This window comes from Empidonax traillii, unplaced genomic scaffold, assembly GCF_003031625.1.
Source record: "Empidonax traillii isolate 1590-97213 ecotype Southwest subspecies unplaced genomic scaffold, ASM303162v1 scaffold7:size3022706, whole genome shotgun sequence".
Lineage (NCBI taxonomy): Eukaryota > Metazoa > Chordata > Aves > Passeriformes > Tyrannidae > Empidonax > Empidonax traillii.
The window spans coordinates 251,371-270,130 of NW_020955200.1; the positions used below are offsets into that span (position 1 = coordinate 251,371).

The following is an 18,760-nucleotide window of genomic DNA, read 5'->3' on the forward strand; positions in this document are numbered from 1 at the left end:
TCAAGTGTCTGTGCTCACAGTAGGCAGTAGTCCTTATCACAGTGTGGACAGCAAAGCAAACTTAATGAGACCTTTGTCTGATCATAGTCCTTCCTCCCAGAAAATTGCTGAGCTTTCCTTTCCATTTTTCCTTAATAGTTTCTCATTTGATGGCACAGCAAATGTACTTTTGGGAGTGTCCATACCACTGAAATCAAGTTAGGCAGCCTGTCACTGAGACAGCTTTTTAGTTGGGTAAAGAGACTCACTTTAGTTCCAAGGATGAGATAATTTCTCGGTTGCTGAATTATCAAGATCCTTGAGATACAGAACCAGCTCTCTTGAAAGTAACAGCTGATCTCATGTCGTGTCCTGGGACCAGTGCACTTACTCGCCCTCTGGCTCAAAGCCTCTGGGGATAATTAACCAGACAGTCTCAGACTCTTTTATTTCTGCATTCTCTTAGCAGGCCTAGCAGATAATACATAGTTCTAGGTCATGACTCCTTACAAAAACAAAACTGAACCCCAAACAAAGCAAAAAACCATAGTATCTCAAGTCTGGTCAGTGAAGTAGGCTGAAAGCATCAGCTAAGTGCTTCGGGAATGGGGAAAGGCTGTTCTTTCATGTCACACAAACCTTTAATTAACAGCTGGCTATCAACAACCATGGGACTTTCTTCTCAGAACCCAAGCCAAGCCCAGCTACTGAAACAGATTCCCCAAATAAAAGACGTCTAAACCCTGCTCAAGAAAGCCAAGTAATTTTTCAACATTATTCTGTAAAGGAGTATAACCGGTGCATTTGTATTCCCACACTAGAAGAGGAGGGTTGGTGATGTATGGGCCCTATTGAACTGATTTATTCCATCTACACCACCATACTTCCTGCATTAGAAAACCATCACACAATTTAACTGGAACAATATTTTTCACCCGCCATTAGCTGTGGCTTGGCCAGAACTATGCACAAAAAATGAATTCTGAAAAATGTAATTCAAAATGGTCCACAAATGTCTTGCCAATTAGAAGCTTTATGTTGCCATGTTTAAAGACCAGTAGGCTGACACTCTGAAAAGGTGCCAGCAGGAACTGGAGAACAAGTGGGTGAAAAGCCAACAATTTTCTCATAGTACAATCTGAATTTATGAAAACCTTCAGAATTATATCCAATAAGAAGCTTCTTTACAGCACACAGAAAACTAATGGAAAAAAAAATGAATGAAGCATAATATGATGCACAAGGGCAGCTTCTAATTTGTTTCAGCTCATATTTAAGTGCATAATAAAAGCATACTTTAAACCCAAGTATTTAATACAAACTGAAATAGGAATTAATTTGTCATTAAGCCAATGGAAAGTATGATTGTAAAACCTAGTGTTACAATTTTTAGAGTAGTGGAACATCTTACATGTGATGGTAATTTATATCTAAATCACAGTAACTGTAGGAAGCTCCACCTTTGTCCTCCACCTACCACACCAAGACTTTCCCACAGGGGAGAACAACAAATAGCAAATAAGTTTTGATTGCTTGGGAAAGTTGGGTAAGGTAAAGTACCTCCTTAATTACATTATTCTTAATCGTTATACTGCCTGAACTGTGTAATTATGGTACATCCCAAAGGTATATATAAGCTGCCTCTTTTCAATCTCCTTCCTAATAGAAAAAAATGCTGCAAGGGATATTTGTCCAGAAACTGGTGCTTGCTAGCAACTAGAAATTTACAGATTCTTAGAAGATATATATCAGTGCCCAAGCTTTCAAGAAAAAGTGGGTATTGATTCAGGAGAGTTTTGCTCATAAGTATCAAATATCAAATTTCAAATTGAAAACAAAACTCTAAATAATAAAACTAAGAAAAGTGAGGTCACTTCAGCAATTTGTAGTTCAAACACTAAGAAATGTTGGTTTGTCATACGGACTGAGCACTACTGTAAGTGAGAAAGCTCTTCAACATAGCTTGTATGGAGATATTACTCCTTTATTTTTACAGATGGAAAATAAATCCCATGGTAACCTGTCTAATGCTACAGATATGAATTACAAATCTGTGATATAATTTCAACTGCAGGATGCAAAATTCAGTATGAAAAGATTAGTAATTTAGAATGGATTAGTTTTTCAGAACTTCTTTCAAAGGCAAGGGGGGGTTTTTTGATTGTTTGTTTGGTTTATTTTAGTTTTTTGTTTCATTTTGTTTGTAACAAACTGGAAATAACTACATTACTTAGTTTAAACTTTCTGAGTAATAGTCACAGTATCATTTTGAGTAGCAATTTTGGTTTTGAGATAAGTAGGACACTTTCCTCTCCCAGAAGAAGTTTCATTTATGTGAAAAACACAAAAATAAGATACTACAGAACTTTTCTGGACAAATATGATTTCCTTTGACAGTTGTTTTATCCAGAGCACAGATGTTTGCCACTTCACCATGAATGTTGGCTGACCTGCCCAAATCTCAATAAAAAACAGTTGTAACAAAGTTTTTCTGCAAATGGTTATGCAAACAGGAATCTATTTCATGTTCTTGCTGAAGTATTCCCTCCGTAATACATTTAAAAGCACTTAAAAAAAAAAAAAAAAAAAAAAAAAAAAAAAAAAAAAAAAAAAAAAAAAAAAAAAAAAAAAAAAAAAAAAAAAAAAAAAAAAAAAAAAAAAAAAAAAAAAAAAAAAAAAAAGGCGGCTCAGAAGTACATGTACAGAAATCATAGCTAAATGCTTACTACATTGATGAGGATATAGATTATAGCCAGAACAATATTAACAACTAAATCAAGATGTAGATTATTCAGAGATCAAATTATGTTGCAAAAAAGCCCCAGGAAACTGGTGTTTACCACTGGTTTTTTTTGTTGTTTTGTTTTGTTTTGTTTTTTTCATCAAGTGAAGTGGGTAACATAGCCTATCTACTTTCTCCTTAGATGCATATACAATGTATTATGATGTTATGGTAAAAACAGTAGGGAAGGAGTTGAGGAGTTGACCTGTCTTAAGAGTAAGTAGTTCAGGTGCTCAACAGGGCAGGAAAAGCATGCAAGGACAAAGAAAAGCCATGGTAGCAGGTCACCAGACAGCCAATAATGATCACAGAGAAATCATCCAAGCCCATACAATGTACAATTTATCCTTAACACTCTCCTCTGACTGTGAAGTGGTATGAATTCCTCTCAGCTAGACCCTAAAAACAAGCATTGTCTGATCCCTTGAAAAGTTACATGCGGAAGTCCAGTTTACCTCTAAATAATCACATTGTATCTGTTGTAGCTACATCGGGCTGGAAAGTGACTGAGGCCAACTGCCATCAGAATCAGTTCCTTATTTCCTTGGGGAGAGATATGAGAAAGTAATTGGCCATCTCACTCTTTTATTTTACAGGAATTTGCTTAATGGGTGGGGTTGAGTCTTTTCTTAGAAGACACATGGTTTGGTATTTTCCTTTTAGGAAAAAAAAAAAAAAAAACCCACACGTATCACTGTACACCCAGATTCCTTATAATCTCTGTACCTTCTAAACAGGAGATAAATCTCAAGAGAGCTCAAGGACAAGAATAAGGCTTGTAACTTACCCAACTGAGTCTTTTTGTTTGTGCATACAAAAATAATTAAGGGGTGGCCAAAAGCTCTACTGAATCCCTTCTAAGGTGGTCCACACAAAATGGCTATGATAACCTCCCTATATCTTCTTTTCCTTGTATGGCTGAGATTACATTTCTTCATGTCTTGCAAAACATACCCAAGGTCTGACTTAACACTTTTTCAGTGCCTCTAGAGGGCTATAAAATGAGTTTTAATTCCCAGAACTTCACCAGCATGTATTTTAATGGCATTAGACATGACATATTAACTAAGCATTGAAAGGACATTACAAATATGAAACACCTAAGGTACTGAGATTTAAAAGCTTATTGTAAAATGAATCTATGACAACTGGATTTTAACACATTATTACCCTATTAAAGCACAGTATTGTATCAATTTCGCAGCACAGAATGATGGCACTATGCTACCTGTAATTAAAAAGTACCATTCTAACCCTTTTTAAAATTCTGACAATGTCAAGTTTCTGTAGGAGGGTCAATACCTTGCTACAGGGAAAAGTGCTATCAACTTATTTCTTAAATTTTATAATTAAAGCTACAAGTTATGTACGCTGCTGTAGAAATTAAGTAACTGCAAAAGGATACAGCTTGAGTGCTAGGTCCTTCTATTAACAACAGTAAATGCTGGAAACCCAACACAATTGATTTCTTTCATCATTAGAGAAGTCACTTTGTAATTCAAAATGAATGCCAGACAAGAACCATTGTTACAGCAGCTCAGAAGAATGTAACTCAGTTGCGAGCTAAATAAAAGTTCTCCTAGTTGTCAAGTTTTTATGCTTATAATCAAATCTTCATAAGCAATTTTCACTTATTCTAACAATAAATAGCCGGATAATGAGCTAAGTAAGAAGGTACTGTGTACTGAAAATATACACTGCTCATATACATGTAAGTAGGTGTTCATTAACAATCTACAAAGACCATTTCAGCAATTTTTATCCTAGAGAAAATTAAAATTTGAGCAATCAAAATATTCCAGGTCATGGCTGAAGAAAATCTTCTGTGGTTTACACAGCACATGCATATATTACACCTGGTTCTAAACAAGGTACTGTCCTCTCCTTTCAGTAACTCTTACAATTCATTATAAATTATGTTATTTTCGGAGAATCAGAACATGATTTAGAAATAGGATTTGTAAGGAAAACTGTTTCAATTTACAGAGCTCATGTTCCTTTTTGTTCTCACCCCTGAGAGAAAAACTGGTAAAGAAAACAAACAGCTTTCTCTTTCTAGGTGGGAAAATAAAATAAACAGATCAGAAACTAAACTCTACAATTTGTACAATTTTCCTCATGATGTTGCATCCCTATACATGACTTCTGATACACACCAGTATAACATATTTACTGTTTAAGTAAAACAGTGGAAGGGATCTTGCATGATATTCCTTCAGATATCAACCTAATAATCTATTTCTTGGCAAATTCTGGTGTACTGTCCTGTTGTTCCAGCCTAGTAGTACATAAATCTTCTCTCTCTGCTGGATGCTAGTGGATTCCATAAAATGAGTTCACATTTTGAACACACTTCTCTGTCACATTTCTAGGAATATTCAGAACCTAATGACAAAACAAACACAAATAAATCTTAACTTTCTCTCTTAAAAATCACAAGTAATGCTAAAACCATATGTCAGAGGCTGTGATGTTTCTGTTTATGGCATAGGCAAAGTTTGTTCTTTATAATTTATAAATTAATTTTAAATTTATAATTTAAAATGAAACAAGGGAAAAAAAAGGCAAGAAAAGTTCAGAGTGCAAATATTCTTTGGTTTACTCATTAAAACAAAAGGACACAGCAAACAGCAAAAACACTGGCAATTAAATAAACAGCAAATTCTTTATATGCTTCCTAACAAAAAGTCTTCAGCTGTTTGAAATGTATTAACTTCATGCTCTAAAGTACATTACAGTGTCTAGAAAGTCACATTTTTTTATCCCCAATGTCAAGGCAGAGAGAAGATGAAGGAGAAGAACAATGATAAAAGGTAGGAATTGAGAAAAGAAGAAAAAAAATTATTCAAAATTCCATTTTTCCATTAGTTAAATAGTATATAACACAACGATAAAACTAACTTCTGTTTCTAGTTACATTGTACAGAAAGCAGATTGGCTTGGAATTTATTTTCGGATGATCAATCTTAGTGAATTCACATCATCATACACATCAGACTAGCCTTTTCAAAAAGAATTGTGACCCTTCCAACCCAAAATGATTGATTCTATGATTCTACTCGCAGAATTCTAAATATCTCAAGGAATTGCAGAGAAGTCACTCTGTATTACCTTATCATAGGCAGAGTTAAAATTAGGTAATGCAGGTGGTTTCTAGGGAATACTCTTCCCCAGTTCGGCTATTTTACTGTAGCTTATTCCTCAAATAATCCCCATATAATCAAAGTAAGCAAGCATCTGTGCGGGTCTATAAGGATCTATACTTGGCAGATCCTTCTTTGCAGACAGGAACTTTTCACCTCTGAGCTGGAGATGCACAAGCCTGCTGTTAGGACTCTATGTGAACAGCATCACTGATATTATTTAAAACTCAGCGCTTCATAACGGCAACACTAGGAAGCTGTGATGTGTGCAGAGAGCATAGAAGAATAAACATCAAATACATTTATTTTACAAGTGAAAAAAATTACAGAGTGTACCAACACCATGATAGTCTGTTACCAACATTACTGGGCTCTGATAGTTTAGAATTAATTCTTAAATCTATGAAAGATGCCGATTGTCTGACAGCATATTGTTTTGGTTTGTGTATCTATCTTGCAAGACTCTTACTCTACTTGGATCATTCTGTTTGTCTTTATCAAGCTGTTTCCATAGGCAAAACACAGTAAAAATAGTCCTGTACAGTCTTTCTTCTTGATGGACTGTGAATAGCAACAGATAGCTCGTAATAAGAAATCAATTAATAAAGATATTTGGAATTACTTGTCATAATGTAAAAAAACCCTCTTTACATGCTCTCTTATTCCTTCATAAATCAACAGTGTTCAATCTACAAATAATTCATGGGCAGTCACCTCTAATACAAGTACTTATATGTTCCCCTCATCTAGCATTTTGTTGACCCCATCACAAAGCTTCTGCAAATGTAGTTTATAAGGTCCAAAGGGATTGTACAAGGCAGCCAAAAATTCACAATCAGAGAAGTGATCAAACACGTTGTTGACACGTCCGTGTGATTTTGCAGTTAGGTGACGCTGAATGATTTCATGAAGTAGCTCTCTGCAATCATTTAACAGTTTGGACAAAAAGTTCCTGTCAAAGGTATAATCCACCTGATGGAAACTGACCACGGTCTTAGCCAGCTGATGAACCTTCTTCTTGAATTTCTCCATCAACGCTATTTCATCCTGATTAAATTGGTTGTTCCTGTAGAGAATTGCCAATTTGAGGACTATTTTAATGAGGTTTTTGATGATCTTCTCTGCTTCCTTTTTATTTTGTGTATATTCCTTTGTTACTCTGTAAAGCTCATCTAAAACATCACTGCTTGTGTCATCGATCAAAGTAGTTGCTATTGATTTGGACACCATTTTTCCAAGGATCTTCTTCTGGGCCTGAATGGCCAGACTTTTGGAGTTGAAGACATCCGTGGCCACTAGGGGAAAACAAAAGTATGCAGTCAGTACTTCCAAATGGACATTCTCTGGTCAGCAAGTTAAGGAATATTTCCATGTTTAGCCATTCATGTTAAACTTACTAACTGCCACAAAAATAATGCAATTTACTTGCAGAAAAGTCAATCTTTTAAATCCCTAAAACTCTGCTCTTCTTAGGCTTACATTCTTTTAGACTTTTATTTTTGAGAAAATACCAAATGAACTTGCTCAGAAATGGTTTAAAAGATCACTCTATACATGGATTGATGGAATTTCAAATGGAGGCAATAAACCTACCCTATTTAATCAGATGAGTCATTAAGTCTGATCTGATTCTCACATTCATAATGAAATCTGAAACTGTGAATACCCCAAATGTCATGACAATTAACTGGTACTACTCAACTAGAGATAGTAATTCAGTGAATCTACTGTTGTAAACCTTTTCCTGCTTAGTCTTTTACATGATCAGTGAATTCAGAATCCACACATCTATTATTATTTTATATATATATTTTATACATATCTAGATATCTATATAGACAAGAAATACAGAAATACAAAACAAACACAAAAATCCTCTGTCAGCAAACAATCCTGAGATTCTCTGAGTGCAATTTGAAGAAGTTAGTTTTCAGGAAAGCAAGTACAGATTAACATTTCTTTGTCCTATACTTACTGCAGTAAAAGCCAGAATTTAGCTGTCTAGGGATTGTCATAATACTTGAGAGCATAACCTTTTAAAGAAATCATTTGGTGACCAATGAAGTAGATACTAGAACAGATTTCCACCTCCCAAAGTATGCTTGCTTGCACCAATATACCCAATGACTAGATTGTAATTTTGTTCAGATACCTAAGAGACCCCAAACATTCCTTCACAAACTGGACTCGTGAAATGTTAATCTTTATTCTGTTGCCAACAACAATTATTTACAGCACACTCCCTTTGCAGCACCTTCTCCACTAAAGCACATGTGAGTTCACATTTCCAGTTTCAGCAGCCTAGGAGATGGCTGCCGTTGTGCTGCAGCTTTCCTGGAGTCTCAGACAGGCTGAAGGAAAGCTTCATCTGTTTACATTTACTATACATATGGAAGGTTTGCTTAGCAAACATAGGGACTGGAAATATTTCCTTTCTTTTTTTTTTTTTTCTTTTAATGAAAACATCAACTCTGCAGATGTCAGACAGTAAGTCCCTGAATTTGGAAAAGGTTTCCTCTTAACTGTTGGTATGTGGGCAGCTGGGTGTGTTCAGACGCAGGGTGCCTCAGGGGTTTCAGCAAATAGAAAAAACTTGTCCTTCAGGACATGAAACACAAATCTGTATTTTTAACTCAACAGTATCTTTGAGAAACTTAATAACCAGCTTCTTTTTTGTCATCCCAGAAACTTTCAAGAGGTTCTGTTTCTTAAGACTTTCAGTGCATATCAGTATTTTGTTTTGAAGTGTGAAATGCTTGAGTGCATTTTTTAAAATCTCTGCTACACAAGGACACTCAAAAACCAAAGAATCCCTTGTTAACTATCTTGGGCAAAACACTCAAGATCACAAGACAGACACACTTCTCAACCACAGACATACAGGAAGACACTGAAGATGCTAAGCAGTCATTCTGAACCAAAAATATTTGATTCACTTTTTGTGTTTTTAAATGTAAAACTTCAACTGTTACTATTAAAATAAAACTAATTCAAGTATCTCAAAGGGTGGTCAAATACTAGAACACAACAGCCAATGCTGTACAAAGATCTACAGGTTAAAAACTTTTTTTCCCTTTCCAAACTAGGAATATCAATTTATTTATAATAACTTTTATTACTTAGTCTTCTTACTTATTAATTGCTCACTTTCTGCACAAATATACAGATGTTCACACTAATAGCAGTTACTGTTTCAATGTATCTTCCAAAAATTTGCAGAGAAAATCCCACATATACAAAATACCCATATTTTTAAGCATTCTTTCCCGGGATGCTGTACGCATTCTCATAAAATTGTGACTATATCGTATGGAATGCTCCATGGTAATTTCAACCTGAACAATTCTGTAGTTCTAAGTCTACATAACCTGCCTCAAGAAAGTCACATAACCACTCAGGTATGGTTCTAATATAATAACCTGCAAAGTATCATTTTCAAGAAAATGAAAACTAGGCAGTTTCCTAAAAGTTTTACAATTTTTCAACAAAAAAAAAACCCTTATATTGCATAATTTTACATTTGGCAAAATGGAGCTCAAAACACAGTTACCTTTCATAATCAAAACAGGAATTGCTCCCTTACAAAAGCTGTTAAACGCTTAATGGCATTTCTCTAAAATCCGTCCAAGTTTTGGAACTACCTAGCATGGCCTACTTTCTATCTGCTTTGCCATAAATACACCAGGAGTCAGCTTCATTCTCCCTGTGCTGTTACACAGGTTCTAATTTAATTGCTAAATATGTGAATTCCATACTTCAGTATTTCAGTCCATCCAAAAAGGAACTTGCTAACTGTTTGTATTTTATAGTCAGAATTTTTCCTCATTACCAATGATAAAAAAACTTAAAGTGTATTTCACAGCTTAAATAAACCTGAGTTTAAGCAGTAACATTGTAGAGCTCCTTCAGAACAAAAACACATACTTCCTTAAATAATAGCAAAATTATTACTTACTTGTTCATCTAAAGTAATTGCAGTTGTTAATGCCGACAGCAGAAAGAGAAGCAAAACACCCAAGGTGAAGACTTGCCTGTGGCTTATTTATTCCAGTAAATCCATCGCACACTTTAATTTATCATGCGCTTTGAAACACTGTCAGAAGCTATCACAGAGTGAATATGGGGTTTTCTCCCTCGCCATAACAGCAGCTCTTCTCAGCTACCTTTCTCTCCTGCTTGCAGCGCTCCATTTTGCTCTGGCACCTCAAAATGTAAAAATACATCACAGTGGTTTCACTTCCTCGAAGAGAGAGCCGAAAGGAAATTGCAGCGCTGAGCAAGCAGTGCAACACTGATGGCTGTTACTGCCAACTGACAACTGGAACAGTTTGCAGAAAGGGAGGGAGAAGAAAGGTCCTGTGACTTGAGAGGACAGGTGACATGTCAAGAAGAGGTTAAAGCATTAACCAAGTATCCGTGGATGGAGATACTTGCACGTATCAGGGACGCCTGGTTCACTGGGTGCTGGTGGAGGGGCAGCCACCAGCTGCATGCCTTCCCAACCTGAGGGCAGCCAAGCATCCCCTGACAAACCTCTGACTACAATTTCAGATGCGAGCACCTAAGAGTGCACATTTAGACAATTACTTAAAGCAGCCTCATTTTTTCTTAGAGATTATTGTATGTAGCCACTTTTTGAGAGGGATTACCATAGCTGGCCTGGATGTATAAATATCTGACCACATCTTTTGTACTGACAGGTTCCATCCTCGCACTTTAAACTGAAATACTGTAATTTCTATGGTGACTTGCAGTAGACCCAGAATTTGGGCAGGTATTCCCACTAATTTTAAGAATCTCAAGTTTGGTTTTCCTCCAAACTGCCCTTTATAGCTCCTATTATTTCCTGTGCAGTTTTGCACTTTACTTTTTAAAAATGTATCATTAAAAAAAAACCCTTTGCAATCAATGGGATGTCATTTTCTGTAAAATCTATATAAATATGAATGATTTTGTTCAGTAAAGCCACTCCTCCACAGAGGAAACAAGTCCAAGGGGAAAGGCCCTCAGAGGAAATCCTGCCTCCATTACTTTGAAATTCACAGAACCAATCATAGGGATAATGCAGACATCTGTAAAATCTTCTAATTTATGATTTAGAGGGGGAAATGTTCTAGAGGTTGCCTCCTGTGAACACTGTGAACTTAGAGATCATGAAAATTCTTCATTTCAACAACCAAGCACACAGTATGTGTGTGTTTAACATGGTATTTTTGTATTGAAGTGAATAAATATTAGACATGTAGAATTCTGGATGTGTTTTTCCCCAAATATTTTATCATGCAGAGGTTTTCCTTACAACTGTGGTGGAAGTATAAACTTCCAGTGACAATTTAAAGCAGTAGTTAGTAAACTCTCAGGAGACTCCTACAAAAGTACAAGCAGCCTAACGCTTGCTGCTGTGATGCTGACTTTTCCCTCACACAGAAGCTATGGAAGCCGGTACACCTTCCTCCATGCTGTGGCAAATGACTATTACAACATACCCTATGTCTCAGCTATATTTACATTAAAAGGCTAAAAAAAAGAAAGAAAGGTAGTATTTGGAAAAAAAACACCTTTTTTTTCCACAAGGTAACAGTCTACAGTACATTCAACATCACTTGCAGTTGAGTGTATGCAATCTCATGTAAACTGACAATGAATACTTGAGTCACTGAGTATTTTTAAACTTCTCATTATAAAGAAGTAAAAGAGGCAGGCAGTGAACCATGTTAAATTCTGTGGTCAAATCAACAGCTGAGCTTTCTGATACTCACTATGTTGATACAACAGTCCCAGAGGAAGAGAAAATGTGACTGTGAAGCCATTAATAACAACACTGCTGCGTGAGACTCAGTTCTCATTTTAGCGACTGGAATACCACGTGCTGCACCAGCACCTGGTGAGCGCAAGGCCCAGAGATGACAACGGGTTTTGGGCAAGGCACAGAGAACACTGACATGGGACTGGGAGGAAAGGGACAGCACTGAGGGCCCCAGGCAGCATTTAAAAGACTAGCACAATAGAGAAATGAAGCAATGGATTTCCTGCCAGGCATCCTGTGTGGATGTGTTTGCCTCTCTATACACTGTGTGTAAGAGCTATAGCTTAAAGTCTGCACATGGTACACAGATTGGATGTTCAGACTCCCAGAGTGAGAGAGCATGATTCCCCTGGAGGGAGGCAACTTGAAATCAAGTGGAATTGACAGCATTTTGCTCTCTGAGTGTATGTGACCATGAGTCATGCACCTCCAAAATCATGAGATTGCCTAGATGTGAAGGGATAAAAAAAAATTACTGAATTTTTACTCTTTCTTGTGCCTTCTGCTTTCTGGGTCTTTACAGGTTTACTCTTGTTTTCAGGAATGATAAAGTCCAGAAACATTAAAGAAATAAATACAGGGGCATATAAATATATGAATTTGTGTAAAGCCCCAGTGTTGGTAAACTGAAAGAGTTAGCATCAGTGAACAAACCAATCCTGATGTGCAGAATAGGCAGAAACAGTCATAAACCTGTTACCAGGGTTGTAACAATTTTCACAATATACTTATTACATGACAATATGATTAAAAAACCTGAGTGGTAGGACACTCACTATGAGTGACTCTACTACTCTTCAGATATGAATAAGGTAAGCTGATTTTTCTTTTCTAGCTGTCACCATGATATATAGTTTCTTCTCAATAACCATCTGAGTAAGTCACAGTTTCAAAAAGGTTTTTGGTGTTTCCTGGGTGAATGGTATGGTAAATTGTTAAAATGTAGGAATCCTTCCAAAAATACAGCTGTTCCCAGACAGCCACTTCAGCACACTGGCCAGTCTCCACATTCACAAGGGCTTGTTCACTTGTTGGCTTTTCAAAAGGTGATGAAAACTGAAGCTTGTACCAGACATGCAAGACCAGAAGCACACTGACAGCTTTCACTCTTCAACCTCAGACACTGGCACTGCAGCTTCTCAGCTGGCTGAGGGCAGGAGCGAGAAGAGACCAGGACAGTCACAGAATTTATTGAGAGAAAGACAGTCCAGAGAGCCTGGGCAAGCACCATCAGGCAGCGGAAAATCCAGAGAGCAAATGGCCAAGTGCAGAAGGAGAATAAAAAAAAACAACCTCAAACAGAGGCCCTGTACAGTACTTACTTCTTTCACATACACCTCCTACCTTTTGGATTCATATACACAAGGTCCTTTTGGAAGATCAAATATTTTACTTGGCACCTTGTTTTTAAAAAGGGGGATTTATATATGAATATCAATTTTAACTGGGAAACAGTTTAAACTAAAATATTCAATGCATACAAAGCATTCTTTCACAAGTACCATTTGCCTACAGTTCTCTTAATAGGTACACTAAATTGTAGTAAATTCTCACTTGCCATAATTGTTACCAACTGAGCGTACTATGAGAATGTTAATTAATCAAGCAACGTGCACTCATTTTAGCATTCACATGGAAGACCTTCAAAAGAAAAAGCACCCCATCTGAAGCCAAGCCTAATGCATGGCAAATATTGCCTGAGCAGTCTTACTGGATTTGGAAGTCAGCTGTGAGGCTGCAAGTCACTTCGAAGCAACAGTTAATCAAGGAATTTTGGAAAAAAAAATATGGCTAATAAAGCATTTTTGGAAATACACAGTATGTCTAATCTATGTACTCATACTGACAGTGAGCGTACATTCAGCTGCAGAAACATGGAAAAGATAAAAGCCAAAACACATCATTTGGAAGACCTTTTCTTCCTCAATAAAGTGCTGAATTGTCAGTATGTTTGCAAAATGCATATGATATTGCTTCTGGGTTTTGCTATTTAATTCTAACCTTGGTATAGTAAAATGACCAAAATTTGACCAACAGCAAAACATTTATTTTGACCAAAATTCTTGCTGCAAAAACAGAATCAAAACACTAAAAAAAACAGAAAACTAAATATTTTTTTGACCAAGAGGTGAGAAGAATTGCTAAAAAATGTACCTGAAGGTTAAGGCTGTGTAGAGTGGAAAGGAATGATGCTATTTCCAACAAGAAAGTATGTGCAGAGTTTTGCAGTCCCATGGGAGCAGCCAGTGCCAACAAGTTATTCTGGTTTTACGTGCTTTTGCTTCCCACAGCCAGCCTGTGCATCACATGATACATATACTGTAGCCAATTTAGACATTTAAAAAAGCCTTCTAAAAACCTTTTTCCTAGAGCCTCTGCATGTATTTTAATTACAGTGTAGCTTTAAAAAGAAGAAAAAAAATCAGATTAACTTCTTATGACTGCTCTCACAGAAGAGTATTTCAGAATATGCTGGATAATAAACAGAGAAAATGACAGTTAAATGGAACAGGGTCACGAACTTAATTTGGTATTTCACTCCTCTGCCACCATGTGTTATCCTTGTTGGAATGTAACAACTGCTGCTGTGGTATTAAATATGCAGCCTGTATATTTCAGCTGTTGGCCATTTCAGGGTGTATCAAGTTCCTCTGTATCTACCAGGTGTCCACGTACAGTGAACAGTAATACTGCACAAAGCTTTGTACAGGAAATGAAGTATATCTTACGTCATTCTTTCCAATCAATCAAATGCAATGCAGGTACTCTATTTTGTCTAGCCTTAGAAACACATACCAAACTGGAGGAAGGCAATGGAGCCGAGCTCCCTGACCCAAGTGAAACTTCTAATAAAATAACCTGGCCATTACAATTGAATGTCTTACCAAAAGTTAAGGTTTTAAAAGGAGGTACCTTTTTTACTACATCCTGACAAAAAGAATGTCTTCTCACAAAAAGCCCCCAAAAACTAGGCTGTAGGCACAGGACCTTTATATATAATAGAAGAGTTTCTGGCTTGAATAGAGAAGGAAAAGCTCTGAGGCCCACAGCCCTGGGAAACTTGGAATCCACTGGAGAAATTTCAAATTTGACATGAGGGCAGGGGTGGAAGTTAAGATCAAGATATATGTTGCAAAATTGCAAGGAACTGGAAGATCGACACAAGATAGCAATCCGGCCTGAGAGGAAGGTGGAACTCAGTCCCAAGGACAAGGTAGCTGTCAAAACCTGGCAGAGGGCATATACTTGAATCCCATGTAAAGAAAGTCACAGCAGAGTCTTCAGAGAGTTCAAATGACACAGAAGTTGTGAGGGATCTTACAACGGTTTTGAAAGTAGTTAATATTTTTTCCTGTATTCCCAGTTTTGGTTCTCCGTTCTCCATGTCGATCTGCAAACTACACACTCTGTTTCCTACAGACAGGACAGGAGTCCCTCGGTATCTGTCATTCATTATAATGTTGAAATTAGGCTGGATTGCTACTTCACTTTAAGTGTGTATATATATACATACATACATATATATATATAAAAAATCACTCTTCTATCTGCCCTGAGAAACTAAACAAGGCACACACACACACACATACCAACCCCCATTTGATTTCTGTCTTCTCCTTTCTAAAGCAACTTCTGAGGCATTGAAGACTGCCAGCTACATAAAAAACTGATAGTGATTCCCAGGGCTCTCGGTTCTCAGGTGTCTCTGGTTTATATATTCATTATCAATATCAACACTGAAATGCAGATTACAAAGCACAACAAAACATGCCTTCTAAGATATCAAGATACAGGCTGTTTTTTAGGCCTGGGACACTAGTGAAATCCTGCATCTCTTTTTGTTTTTAATTCTTCACTACCCATTTTCCTGTTTTATAGCATGAAGAAAAAAATCTTTTGGCATTTAATGCATGGCTGTACAGAGAATAAATGCTTTGTCTACCCTTCCATACCAGTCATTCATGGTACCTGTGATTATGAAGGACTACACTTGGTGGTTGTGGTGGTCACTTTCTTTGCACAGCTAACAAGCATTTCACTTGCTTTCCCCTTCCACAATAAGCAAAATAAACCCACCCCTCAGTTTTAACTTTCCCCCTATATTTAGTAGCCACCGACTGTTCCTTCTGTATCCATATTGCAACTCCGTGACCTTCATCCAAACATCCAGCCATGAAATCAGTGATTGGGAGTATTTTCTCTTCTTCACTCTACTCCCTTGCTGTCAGCTCAGAACAGGCTCCTCAAGACCCAAACATACAGTTTACCTTTTGAAGGTTTTGCTTTGACTCCTCCTTGTTTCCGCTTGGATTGCTCTTTTCCTGGTACCTCCAACTTAAAATCAATGCTCAAATCAGCTGAAAATGTATGCAAAGTACTTATATACATAACACTTACTGAAAAAAACCCAAACACCAAAGCATCTTTAAAATCTTTGACTTAACAACACCAAAACTCATAAACATAAACTAAGATTGTCAAAACACCAGTCCACCTCCCCACCATCTCAAAAGTTTGGTTTTGCTTTCACTAATGTCATTAAGTTCTGGTGGAATATGAAACATAAGAGAAAAATTAGGTCTTCAATACTGTTAGCAACTTATTCTTCTGTAAAATTTAATCTTCTGGTTAAACATCATGTGTGCAACACTGTCATTTTCTTTTACATCAGGAAGCAATATTATTTGGGTACAGAACTTTGTTATCCAATAAAGTACTAGCAATCCTGTTTATTTTTAAATGTTGCAAATATATTTACTGACTAAAACTGGACAGCTTCCAGAGGTCCCTTTCAGCCTCAACTGTCCTGTGATTCTGTAAAATCTGAATCTATCGTAATTCACTTGTTGGGGCAAAGAGTATGAAACTGACTGTACTGGTTTTTACAGCTGTTGACCACTGTAGAATTTAAACTTCTAGCTTCCTTACTTTGCACTGGCATCAAATGGCATTTTTAACTAGGCAACAGGCAGCACTCATCAGCTATGAGGGGATATACGCCACCAGGAAAGGTTGTTGTACCTTGAGATTTTCAAGGTTATTACCCAAATAGTAAGACGAAGGGAATCCAAACTTGAACCTTGAGAAGGAAAGCCATCAAGTAGTAAATAGGAACACCGTCAATGTAAATTCTGAATCAGATTATATTTTTGCACCAAAATAAAAATGTCAACAGTTTCTCTTTTTCTCACCATATCCTCTCCTCCCAAACTGCATTATACAACAAGCCACAATAAACGGATCAACATCTGACTAGAAGTTGCATTTCCTTCAATTGATTTTGAGACAAACTTCTTGTTGCAAAGAAAGGTGAGTTCAAACATATGACTAGGACACCAGTGTCTTGCATCACAGAATTTAAATCTCCTTTTCACCACTGAGGACAAAGCTCTGAGCTTGACGAAGACATCACAAGATACCAGAGTAAAACTTTATTTTTCCTGAAGTATCCACTATTTCTGTTCACAGATGCTCAAATTTATGATTCACTGTTTCAACTGAATCAGAAGAAAAATCTACATCACTGTTTCTCAGTGAATGTTTTTAATACAAATGTTTTTAAGTGAACAGAAACATTCATTCATTATCTCATTTGCAAGTAGTAAAAAACAGCCCTTGGAATCAGTAGCTGAAATACTCACCAATGTAATCTGCTTACTTCTCTAAATATTAAACCAAAATTTTCTTCCTTCTATCAGTAAAATTATCTTTGCAGAATAGTTTGATAAAGCAGACATAGCAAAAGCAAAACCAGATCTCATAAAAGTTTTAAAATGGAATTTCTGCATTTTTCAAGGTCAAAGTTTCATACACACCATAGTGCACTTAATTAAGTGGAAGCTTGTCTATGCATGTACTAATTCAGTGCTTTATTAATTCTAATTTATTAATTGTAAACATCTTGAGACAGAGATTTGAGGGTATCACATTCCTAGAGAGCCACTGAAATCACAGGTCAGCTAGCAATTCCTCGGAGAAACTTGCAAGTGCTGACCTTCACAGATATATAAAAGCATCTCAAAATATGTCCCTGGAATTTGAGGTTACAAACCTTTCAAGGATAAATGCACTTAAATGCAAGAAATGTTTATTCCCACTTTACTGAAATTTATTCTCATTGCTGTAAATTGCCAGCAGGAAAAGGACTCTCTGCAGACACCCCAACGCTTATATATTATATGCCAAAACTAAAATGTAGGTTTTCCATATTGCTCTGCAAACATAGTCTTTGATCTTTCATTACTAATCTGTGTAGTTATAAATATCAATACTGAATTCTGCAAAAGGCAGGGAAAAATAAGTTCATTTATACAATGTGTATCCAATCCTCTATATTGCTTCTGCTGAAAAAGTTCTGTGGGGAAAATCTTGGATCCCAAATTCCCCAGACTGAATCCAACACGCCATGCAGAGATGCAAGCTCTCTGCTTCTCCCAGTTAGCCAGTTGAGCACTAGAAATGAACCACTAACCAGACTTGTGCTAGAGAATCAGCTGATGAAACAATCAAATCATATCCCAACCCAGGCAGGGAATCTTAGAATTAAGAACAATCTTAGAAATAAGAACAAAATTAATGAGAAAACATCATGGAGTTATGAATATAGAATGAACATCTCAAGGAACAGGTGTCTCAGTTCCTCTCCTCCTCGCAAAATCAGATTGTGCCCAGGTGATACCAGGCTTGAGGCTTGTGCTTTTGCTGGCTTTAGGGTTAAAAGAACCAAGTTTTTGACAGTTGCCTTCATATCACTAATACCAACATGTGTCCTGTTCTGTAGTTAGGATAGAGATGCATCCATAAAACAAAAGGTGTACATTGACCATTAAAAAACAAAAGGAACTTGTAAAACATAAACTTGGCAAATAAAACCAAGAAAACATGAAAATCTGTAACTTCCAGAGTTCCTACCGTACCAAAAAAAAAAAAAAAAAAAAAAAAAAAAAAAAAAAAAAAAAAAAAAAAAAAAAAAAAAAAAAAAAAAAAAAAAAAAAAAAAAAAAAAAAAAAAAAAAAAAAAAAAAAAAAAAAAAAAAAAAAAAAAAAAAAA

At 36.4% G+C, this 18,760-nt stretch overlaps 1 protein-coding gene across 5 annotated transcripts in view; it reads right to left on the reverse strand.

The window, feature by feature from the left end:
* Window positions 1-5,330: 5,330 nt before the first annotated feature.
* Window positions 5,331-18,760, reverse strand: part of TNFAIP8 (TNF alpha induced protein 8) — a 33,293-nt gene continuing 19,863 nt past the window's right edge. For 3 of the 5 annotated variants that reach the window (XM_027881441.1, XM_027881432.1, XM_027881424.1), the window contains one exon: window positions 5,331-7,199. In XM_027881441.1, the coding sequence (XP_027737242.1) occupies window positions 6,634-7,199 (566 nt within the window). In that variant the 3' untranslated portion in view covers window positions 5,331-6,633. Of the gene's footprint in view, window positions 7,200-9,859; window positions 10,275-13,864; window positions 13,884-18,760 lie in introns of those variants that run through there. The other 2 variants (XM_027881456.1, XM_027881449.1) reach the window with 2 other exon arrangements.